The sequence below is a fragment of the Drosophila ficusphila genome, unplaced genomic scaffold (assembly GCF_018152265.1).
Source record: "Drosophila ficusphila isolate 14025-0441.05 unplaced genomic scaffold, ASM1815226v1 contig_197, whole genome shotgun sequence".
In the NCBI taxonomy this organism is placed as follows: Eukaryota; Metazoa; Arthropoda; class Insecta; order Diptera; family Drosophilidae; genus Drosophila; species Drosophila ficusphila.
This window is the reverse complement of record NW_025064091.1, coordinates 5,187,226-5,197,802: the sequence shown is the minus strand read 5'-3', so window position 1 is coordinate 5,197,802 and position 10,577 is coordinate 5,187,226. Positions and strand designations below refer to the sequence as shown.

At 43.5% G+C, this 10,577-nt stretch overlaps 2 protein-coding genes across 2 annotated transcripts in view; both read left to right on the top strand.

Annotated features, from left to right (window-relative positions):
* Positions 1–2,708: 2,708 nt before the first annotated feature.
* LOC108097759 (nose resistant to fluoxetine protein 6) lies at positions 2,709–6,879 on the top strand. The gene is made up of 6 exons (XM_017200271.1): positions 2,709–3,083; positions 4,204–4,606; positions 4,668–4,741; positions 4,803–5,332; positions 5,780–6,436; positions 6,501–6,879. Exons 1-6 carry the CDS (start codon positions 2,795–2,797, stop codon positions 6,780–6,782), a joined length of 2,235 nt encoding a protein of 744 aa, XP_017055760.1. The 5' UTR covers positions 2,709–2,794; the 3' UTR covers positions 6,783–6,879.
* Positions 6,880–7,133: 254 nt separating this feature from the next.
* LOC108097566 (tyrosine-protein phosphatase non-receptor type 9) overlaps positions 7,134–10,577 on the top strand; it is a 33,152-nt gene continuing 29,708 nt past the window's right edge. The window contains exon 1 of the mRNA XM_017199953.2: positions 7,134–7,222. Coding sequence (XP_017055442.1) covers positions 7,199–7,222 — 24 coding nt within the window. The 5' untranslated portion in view covers positions 7,134–7,198. The remainder of the gene's footprint in view (positions 7,223–10,577) is intronic.

Below are 10,577 nucleotides of genomic sequence, written 5' to 3'. Positions count from 1 at the left end.
TTGTTCTTGGTACTTTTTCGGGGAAATATTTGAAGGTAAATGAACAGCCATCCATAGTAAGATTAATCAAGTATTGTATAAGCTACTGAAATGTCTGATAATTGGCTAAAAATAATGACTGATTAAATACGCAATGCATATTTGCAAGTAAAATTAAATATAACTCAGAGGCGTAACATATTAAAAACCGCGATAAGAAAACAGGTGCGTCTAGATTTGATAATCCAGAAACGAGAGCCCTTGAATTATTGGGTTAAAGTGATTCACTATTTCGAAAGGGTTTTTGGCCTTTCGGCTCCTTGATTATTGTGTAAACTTTTTTTTTGAGGCTCGTATATATAATATATATATCGCCAGGCGGAAGTCTGCAGAACTCCGACTGAGCTGTTTGGGTGCGAAGTCCGTACCGCTCTTTTTATATTTAGTACGATTTTATGGATTGAACGCTGCTGGGAATTATCCGTTATTATCAAGCCTTGCCATCATCCTCATGGGGAACATCTATAAATAATGTGTCGAAAACAGTTTCAAGTGCCAACCGATTGACGTTTCAGTTATAGGGGGATACAAGCAACGGGACATACATACATACATACATACATACATACATACATACATATGTACATATGTGTATTGATCGCATCACTTTGGATCGAATCGAATCCGATCCCTGATAGCCTCACGTAGGTGGTTGCCATAGAGGTGGACCTTCGATTCCAATCGAATGAGTAAGTATTTTACCATTAAAAAAATATTACCAAAATATCACTCATACGCAGTGTTGTTTTTACTACAATACTTTGTATTCATTTAATAGCTAATTATTGATTGTAATTATTATTTGGTTTTATTTAGTCAAGGTCCACCCTTATCAAATGACAAGTTTGAAAGACCTTCAGCGGGGGGTCGTAAAGTCCAAATGGAGGTAACTCGCAATGACGTCACGGAAAAAATTAAAACTTTCCGAGTTCTAGAAACAATATAATAATTATATATTTTTCACAATAAGCATGTTAAAAGTTATGCACTTAATATGCACCAATAAATAATCTGTGCAACTAAACAAATCAAAATAATATATCTTTCATTGATTAGGGAGTCAAAACAATCTTTTCAGGTCATTGATAAGGCTAATACAAATATTTACAGAACTTTTATTTCTCCTGACCTTCCATGGCAACTACAATCTCTGATTGTAATACACCCTTCTTTGGTTCAGCTTATATACGACTTCTAAAATCTGGTGAGATACGCCGTGGATGTGTTTACAATGCGTTCTTCCGGTCATGTACATCTAGAGGCCAGGACAGCTGATCTTAAAGCAGGTTGCTGGTTAATCTGTAATCGGGCGATTAGATTTGGCCAGGTGTTCCCACGCCATAAAATCAAATCTCGCAGACTTGCGTGGAGATACGATTCAACGATTCAGCGATTCCACAACTCAGCGATTCCTATCGATGGTTCCGCACTCCATCTGAAGTGAGTGTCATCCAAACGAATGCCAGCACTCGATCTCAATAGACAGGGGCAAGTGGCCCCTCGGATCGAAGATACGATGGCCCGATCTTGATAGGGCCAATGAAATAAGGCTAATTGGGTGGCTCCTCGACGGGTTTATCGACTGCCTTTGTTTACCTCCTTGAAAACGACTTCGTTTTCGCGGGCGCCAATGAGATTATTTAAATTCTCGGAAGTGTTCGAAACATTTTCGGGGAAGTCCTTGAGGTTATCTGCTGATATTTATATTTATTACACCCGAACCGCCCTATCTCAACAATTATGTAATATTATATTCTGACCCATTCCTGTAACTAAATTGGAACCTTTCGTATCAATCGTAGTTGTAGATTGTATTATTTAATTTATTTAGCGTTACGTTTCTTATCATATTTAATTCTTAATCATTTCTTCATAATTCCACTTTAATCTATTTGATATGGACCTTATAAATAGGGTTTGGTATATTTCACCAATCATTGACCACATTATATCATCATATTATAACTTCCTACTTTGCACATACTCCTCTTGATATAAATCCCATAAATAGAATCATAATATATTCCTTTAATCTTATAAAAAGTATCGTAGTCATTCTGTTTATCTATTCTTTTTAAGGAACCCCTTCTTCAGGTCGACCTTGACTCTCCATGCCAGTCGAAATTATCGGATAATTGTCTGTTCAGGTGGACGCCTCGTGGGATCAAAGTCCCTCTCGAGCGGGTAATTTAATTAAGTCGAATCTAAGTGGTGGATCGCTTAATATTTATTCGATAATGGCATTCAATGGCTCGCATGATGATTGCTATTTTTTTGTTGTCTTTGACATGGATTTATGGCCACCGGACTTCGCGCACAAATCCGTTGGCTGGTGAATCCAGTTCGATCGAAGTGGAAGTGGAATAGTATTCGGGTGGGGATCGAAGGGCTGGGGAGCCAGATAAGACACACACACGCTGCGATTAGCTGGCCAATGCAGGCCCAATTGATTAGCCCAAGTCGAAGTCAGTTAGAAGCTCTTGGCCCCTTATCTTGGCCGCGGGTTCTCCAGGTGAACCAAGTGAACGGTGAACACCGGCTCGCTGGCAATATTTATAGACTCCAGGGGCGGCCGTTGCTTGGTCATCGCGCCGCCCTCTCGAGTGCCCACTCAAATCGGAATCGCAGACGGGCTGCCTAGCCTATAAAAGCCCTGCGATCCCGGCGATCGCCCACTCACTCGATAACCCCACCCTCAGGTGGTCGCGACGCGTTCTCCATTCCACTGTGCAATCGAGATCCTCGAACCAGGATCATGAATGACCTGCTCCGCCTGGTGGCGGCAGTCGTGCTGCTGATCGCGACCGTCGGTGCCCAGGACTCCGCCGCCAGTTACCTCCTTTCCGGCCACTCCACGCCCATGGCCGGCAGTCTGGCCCACCAGTTCTTCAACCTGGCCAGCCAGAAGGCCCAGCTCGAGAACCAGACCCTCACCCGGGAGATCCGCATCGGCGGCAGTCGGGAGTACGACGACGAACGCTGCGACCGGGACATCAATCGCATCCGGGACGCCATCGACAACATGGAGGAGTGGGCTCTGGAATGTGAGTATTATCCGGAAAGGGGTTCCTTCTAGGAATCATAAGGTTACAGTTCTATTTCAAGTGGCTAGTAAGGCATTTCAGTTCTGTATTTGAAAGTGCACTTATCATTTTTGAATTCCCAAAACCCTATTCCGAACTCACCACTTCTTAATAATTTACCAACCCAAACCATTTTACTGCTGGCAATTCCCTTAATCAGCGTGGTAAAATCCAACCTTTAGTGATTCGTAAATCCATTCTAGCCTTGATTTCACTTTTATGGCGGCCATAATTTCAATTGCAAATCTATTTCAATTGGGTCAATTTCGCTACCGGATTGCCAGCGATAAGATCTGACTAAAGCCGAGCAGAATTTCCCACATGATAGGCATTTATGCTGGGGAATTCGTATTCTAATTTATTGGGAAGATTAGGGGATTAAGACGGCTAGACAGGTGGTTTCTTTCTAATCCAATTCGGTTGTTATTGCCTTTTAATGTTATCTCGTTTCGGTGGTGTCACAATTCCATTCATGATTTCCACAGTGAATAAGCTTGTAATGTATGGGCTCTATAAATGCGGAACTGCGATAGGCCACAGTCATATTTCACCATTTCATTCATACTCTGACATCGTCGAGTGGAATGCAATTTACGAGGGCTGTAAATCAACTTCAAATGGCAAACTGCACACGAGCAGCCCTATCTCGAATCGTATCTATCCCACATCATATCGAAGCACTTTAATCTGACGGCTTATCACTGCTGCAAATCCCCAGAATAAAAATTTGCAGGTGCAAAATCACAAACCGGTAGCAATTCAGTAGGTTTTACCGCGAAAAAGTAATCTTTATTTGTAGAACAACATCGGGTACTTCTTTAAATTAATACAGTACTCAAAAATCGAAAGTGCTTGCTCAATCGATGATGGATTGATAAGGCTTTGTGGATTTCCACTAAACTTTGAGCACTTCTTGGCACTTATGCAATGGGAATACATTGATAACGCATTGTTGTTAAACAGATCTTGGGATCTTCTTTAATTTGATACAATGTGCTTGAGTAGTTTGCTAGTTATCATGATCCAACTCCCCTAAATCCAAAGTTCTTCCAGTTAATGGAGCTCCTTTGTTCTCTTGCAGTTCCGGACACCTGGGGTCGCCTGCCCATGGGTCTCTTCTGGGGCCACACGATCAGCATGGGCCAGTACGAGGAGTGTGTGGCGGCCAGGACCACCTACGGCGACGAGATCCGCGGACAGTACTGCCTGGCCAGCCTGAACATCACCACGTACTACCAGTCGGTGAAGAAGCGCGGCGAGGAGTTCAGCCGCATCAGCTACAAGCAGACGGATCCCCAGGTCTTCGAGCTCGGCATCTGCGTTCCCAGCACCTGCAGTGCCCAGAAGACCGACAAGCTGCTGAAGTATGTCATCACCTCGTTCTACGGCACCGATGTGACCGACTTGGACCTGGAGATGGTCACGGAGAAGCGCTGCAAGTACGATGCACCCATCGAGTTGCGCGGCATCGACATCTTTGCCATGTGAGTATTACATTTTAAATTCTTTTAGTTACTTTATTAATACCTTGTATTTCCTTGACAGCATCTTCTTCTCGCTGATTATTTTCTTTATGGTGGCCAGCAGTGTCTACGATTACATTCAGACCCGCAAGGGAGGTGGGTTCTTCATACCTTTAAAGTGTATAATATGTATTAATGAAATCTTTATGTGTTTCAGCCCCCAAGAAACCGCTTTTGCTGGCCTTCTCCGTGCTGACCAACGCGCCCAAGATCTTCACCGTGAAGAAGGTGAACAATCCGAATGTGATCCACTGCCTGAACGGGCTGCGCTGCTTCAGCATGATGTGGGTGGTCTTCGGCCACGGCTACATGACCTTCTACGACCTGCCGCACATCAACAGGAACGCGTTCTACACCTGGGTGGAGACCCCCTACTCGATGCTCGTCCAGAACGGCTCCCTCTGCGTGGACACGTTCTTCTTCATGTCCGGACTGCTGATGTGCTGGGGCGCCTTCCGCGAAATGGAGCGCACCAAGGGCAGGCTGAACATCCCCATGATGTACTTCCACCGCTACATCCGGCTCACCCCCGTGGTGGCCGTGGTCGTTCTGTACATCATGTCGCTCTACAAGTACTCGGGCGCGGGTCCCATGTGGTTCAAGCTGGGCACCCAGGACCAGCGGTGCGCCGACACCTGGTGGGCCACCCTCATCTACGTGCAGAACTACGCCTTCCCCTACAGCATTGTGAGTAGATCCTCTTTGCATGGGATAATATCACATTTTCTGATTATTGAGTCTACTGAAGAAGTCACTTCCATTATAATAGTTGGGAATCAGCTAAATGATCAGTTCTCCTTACCTTCTTCAAACTCTTAAAGTCTGTTTTACATTTTAATTGAATTCTAATATATATATTTCCTTGGATGTATTAGAGTTATATCCTTAGACTCTCAATAGTCTGAGAGAATAATCATCCACATAGTTTGATTATTCTTAAACCTACATATATTCTGTTTTGTAGCTGAGTTATTAATAGTCTCACAAGAAGAATTATTTTAAATGAATTGTTTACAATTTTTAATACAATCTTAGTTCTTTGATTTATTAACTAATATCAGAGGAATTCCTTACTCTATCATCTTTAAAAATGACTTTTCAAATCAATCTGTCTTTCCTTTCTTTTATCCTTAGTGCATTTCGCAATCGTGGTACTTGGCCGTGGACACGCAGCTGTACTTCCTCTCCCCGATCTTCCTGATCCCGCTGTGGAAGTGGGGCAAGAAGGCCTTGGTGCCCATCGTGATCTTCCTGATCATCTGCCTGGGCGGAACCTTCGCCACCTTCATGCTGAACGACTTCACCCTGTTCCGAGTGCAGGACGACCACGTGGATCTGCGCCAGCGGCTGACCTACTATCCGACGCACACGCGCATTCCCACCTGGCTGATTGGCGTGATCTTCGGCTACTTCCTGTTCACCAGGAACCGCGGTCGCCAGATCCCGATGGGCAAGCCGCTGGTGCTCACCGGCTGGTTCGTCGCCTTCGGAACGATGCTGGCCTGCATGTGGGGACCCTACTGGCGCATCCTGCCCGACACTCCCGACTCCCCCTTGATCGAAGGAGCCTTCTTCGAGCCGCTGAGCAGGACTGCCTGGGCCTTGGCCATCGGCTGGATCGTTTGGGCCTGCTACAATGGCCATGGTGGCCTGGTCAACGACTTCCTCTCCTGGAGCTTCTTCACAGGATTCAGTAGGCTGTGCTACTGCATGTACGTCATCCATCGCATTGTCCAGCTGGTCAATGCCGCTCGTCTCCAGACGGACACCCACTTCTCCAATTACGATGCGGTAAGATATAGTAATTAATACCTGATTACTTGTAATTAACTAATCATTATACTTCCTCCGGTAGATCCTCCGCTGGTGGCACGACTTCGGCATCACCCTGACCGCCTCCATCTTCGCCACCTTGGCCTTTGAGGCGCCCATTTTGGGCATTGAGAAGGCCATTTTCGGCAAGCCGGCGCCCAAGAAGCCAACTCCCGGTGAGCTGGCCAAAACTGCACCCACTCCAGCTGCTGCTGCCGCTGCTCCTGCTGCTGTGGCGGAACCGGAAACCAAGCTGGTGGAGGAGAGCCAGGCGGAGATCACGCCCGCTGCCGGCAGCAGCGATGAGAATCCATCCAAGGCCTAAATTCCACCACTGCCACCAAGCGTTTTTTTTTTTGTCCCCACGAACCAATTTTTTGTGTGTAGTTAGTTATATTTATTAAAAACTTTAAAACAATCAAGAAGTAAACTTCTATATTCAAACCATAGTTAGGGTTTTCATTCAGTTTTTCCATATTCTATAAAGTTTAGTTAGAAAATTATAATGGGAACAGTTTTTCAACGGCCCTCGATGGGATTGAGTCCCGTGCAAATGTATAGCCTATACACAAACCCTATTCTGACCTCATAGTCGAGTTTCAAGCCAGTGGGATTTTCTAGAGCAACGGCTGGCTGTGTGCATTTAGCAATAAAGCCTTCACATCGTCTGGTAACACTGTCCAAAGCTAAGTGTGTGTGTGTGCGTTCGTGTGCGACGAGTTCAAACGAAACGAAGTTAAGATGCCGCCAGATGAACAAGAATTCGTAAGTGTTCCAAAACAAATAAATATTGTTTATGCTTATTGTCGCGGGAGGGGCCGCCTTGTCGCCTATTGACACGTCCACCCGTTGACGGGGGCGCGGCTAAAATTCGCCGAGAACCGTGGAAAAGGACTTGCAAAACGGTAAAAAACAAAAGGCTCAACGAAACGTTTACCGAAATTTTGCGTGCGTGTTTTCAACCTGTATTTGTTGGCCCCAGTGTGTGTGTGTGCTGTGTCGCTATGCGAGCTCACCTGTGTGTTTGTGTGTTGGGGCACACTGTTTTGTGTGTCGGTATTTATGTGTTCCGGAATTGCAATATAAAAATTGCAAATCTGTATGTGTGTGTGTGTGTGCGTGTTTATGTCGGTTAACACGTGCCGCCCCCGCCCCACTGCTCCCACTTGCATTCCATTTTAGCTCCCTTATCAGCGTAACAACAACAACAACAGTGCATGTGTGTGCTTGTGTGGGTTCGCTTCATTAGGGAAAGTGATTTCCGGAGTGCAGTTATTGCAGTTGCTGTTGTTGTTGCTGCCTGGAAAAGGGTCAGAAACCGGTTTAATTGTTGCTGCAATAGAAAATCTAAAAAACGAATGATGGAAAACGCTTTCCCTTCGTTCAAATAGCAGTTGTTTTTGTTTTCCAAGCCGGCCAATTTGGCATTGCACAAATCTTTGCTCCCAATCCCATTGTAACACAAACATGCATGCACATACACAAATGCACTGCCATTGTTTGCTTAATCACTTAACGGGTGCGAAAGAGAGAGACCTATCGAGAGGGGGGAAGCGGAGAAGGGAGTGAGTAAGAGAGCGCATAAATATTTATTAATTTAATTGGGATTTCTATATTATTAAACTTATTTTTTAAAGCATGGCATTGCAAGCAATATTGTCCCAAAAAATTTTAAATTTTTACCCAATTATTGTTTTTATATGACTCGCCAATTCCTAAATTGATAAGAGTCTTAACTACATAATTAAAAATTGTATCTCAAAAATAAAAACATCATTTTTTTTTTGTTTTGACCAAGTCTTTTCATAATCTTCCTAGTTTTCTGCTCCAATTTGTCAAAAACCTTTCTGCTTTTCAAATTGGGTAAACAATTCTGCGAATCGTATTTGTAATTTAGCGAACATATTCAATATTTACTGGAAAATGTCTTTGTAGTCGCCAGATTCTCCCAATTCGTATTGCAATTTTCTACGCCGATCGGAAGTGGCGTTGTTTATGTGCTTTCCTAGTAATTTATTTATTTTTTTCTAGAGATACCCCCGTCCACCCAGCTCGTAAATTCGTATTTCTCGGGAAATCTTTTTTGGGAATTGCAAATTGGTTTATAGCTAAATTTTCATTCATGCAAATTATCGCGTTCTTTTCAAAGAGCGTTTGATGATGTGAGAAAAGGTGAGAACCCAGCATGCAAAGTTAGGAGCGCTCCGAATTAGGTGTCTGAAAAGAGCCCTGCTTCGGAGCGTTTTTGGAGTAAACACATATTTCAGAGCGATTTAGGAGCGTTTTCGGAGTAAACACATATTTCAGAGCGATTTAGGATCGTTTTTCGAGTTAACACATATTTTAGAGCGATTTCGGTGCGTTTTCGGAGGGTGAAAGCACCTATTTAGGATTCAAAAAAGAGCACTTATCGGACTCTCAAATTACCATCCTTATGACGGACCATTTTCAAGGGGAAAAACGCTCTTTCCGGTATCTTTTCGGAACACTTTATGGGTGTTTTTACCCAAAAGAAAGGTTCAAAAAACGCTCCGAAAACGCTCATATTGCATGCTGGGAAGGTCAAAGCGTGATATTTGGCGCTAATCTCATTTAGGTGTATTGCATTAATCAGTGAACCCCAAGATCATTAAAAACCCAACTAATCGTCATCAAATTCTAATCTGTAAACTCGTGTCTAATGCATGGTTATTAAAAAGCCCAGATAAGAAAGTCATATGGGAAAATTTAATGAGCAATTAACTAGTTGCTGTTATTGCTGTCATTTGTTAAAAAGAAAGACCTTTGGCATCTATAACATCAAATTCTAAAAGCAGAGTTCTTACCCGAACTAATAGGATACGAATGATAGAAATTCCTGGAATTGGCAACTCCGACTGGAATCCTTTGATGGATTTCCCTGCTTTCTCCGTGATTCGCCGCTTCGCAATTTGCGCATATTTGTGCGCGCACAATTGATTTCACTTGAATTGACATTACTAACTACAAATTGTTGCGATTTCATTGTTGCATATTTGCCAACTTTTGTGGATGCCACCACCCCCATCAGTCTGTCTGTCTGTCTGTCTGCTCGATGCATAAATCAAATTGCTCATAAAAAGGGCAGACAGTCGGGCAGCAACAATGACAACACTTCAGCCAGCGCTCTCTGGTATCTGCTCCTCCGTTCGGTTCCATGTGCACAAATAAAATTATTTGTGCAGTAAATATGACAGCGGCGCGGCTCCCTATTTTCGGGGAGGGGTCCCTTTCATTCAGTGATCCACAATGAGATTTTCTTTTGAAATCAGCTTTTTTGGATGGGGCAGTAATCTCCAGAAAATAATTAATTAAATTCTCCTACTATTCTACTTCATTCAAAGTTGAATTTAGGGAAAACCCGTCTGATCTTACTTAAAAATAGATTTCATTTCAAAACATTATTTTACTTTGGATAACAATAAGGAACTAAGTTAAAGCTTAGGGTCGCTGTTGAGTTTATGCACAGCTCCCCTAAAAAAAGGGATATTAAAAGCCCCTTTGGCTCTTTAGTTTCCCCTTCAAGAACACGCTGCATTGATATACGCTTTCCCTAAACCCTTTTCAAATGGAACCCTTTGCGGCACTTCCTGCAACTCCAATCTCCACCTCTGCGCTGGGAGAACGCCTTTACAAAGTTATGAAATATTTGTGTCCCATTGCAGTTGACTGCTCGTCCTGTCTCTTGGCTTCCTTCCCAGCCATCATTGCCCTTTTCGGTTGCCCTGGATTTATTATTATGGCATCCTTGTGCCGGGATTTTGAACCCAGCCAAAGTACAATAACCCACGAGGATGAGGTTTTCGTTTATTTTTTCCTGTTTTTTTTTTTTTTTTCGTGGCAGCCTGTTGCTATATTTTGCCTGTGTTTTTGATTTCGTTTGCTCAGCCCAGCCGACTGGGCTTCCTCATTTGCGTTGATTAAGCCGCGAGGGCTCTGCCACAGATAGCAGCCACAATAACTTTCATTAAAAACGAAAAGCGGAGAATAAAAATAAAAATGGAAAATAAACAAAAACGCCGTTGTGCAACTGGGCCCATATGTGTGAGTACAAACGTATATATATATTTATATATATATATACGCTCGTGGAAATGGGTCA

Excerpts from the sequence above, each read along its gene's own strand:
- LOC108097759 (XM_017200271.1), top strand. The coding sequence starts at position 2,795 with ATGAATGACCTGCTCCGCCTGGTGGCGGCAGTCGTGCTGCTGATCGCG. Across the intron at positions 5,333-5,779 it reads ACGCCTTCCCCTACAGCATT|TGCATTTCGCAATCGTGGTA; the intron begins GTGAGTAGATCC and ends TTTTATCCTTAG. Across the intron at positions 6,437-6,500 it reads ACTTCTCCAATTACGATGCG|ATCCTCCGCTGGTGGCACGA; the intron begins GTAAGATATAGT and ends TTCCTCCGGTAG.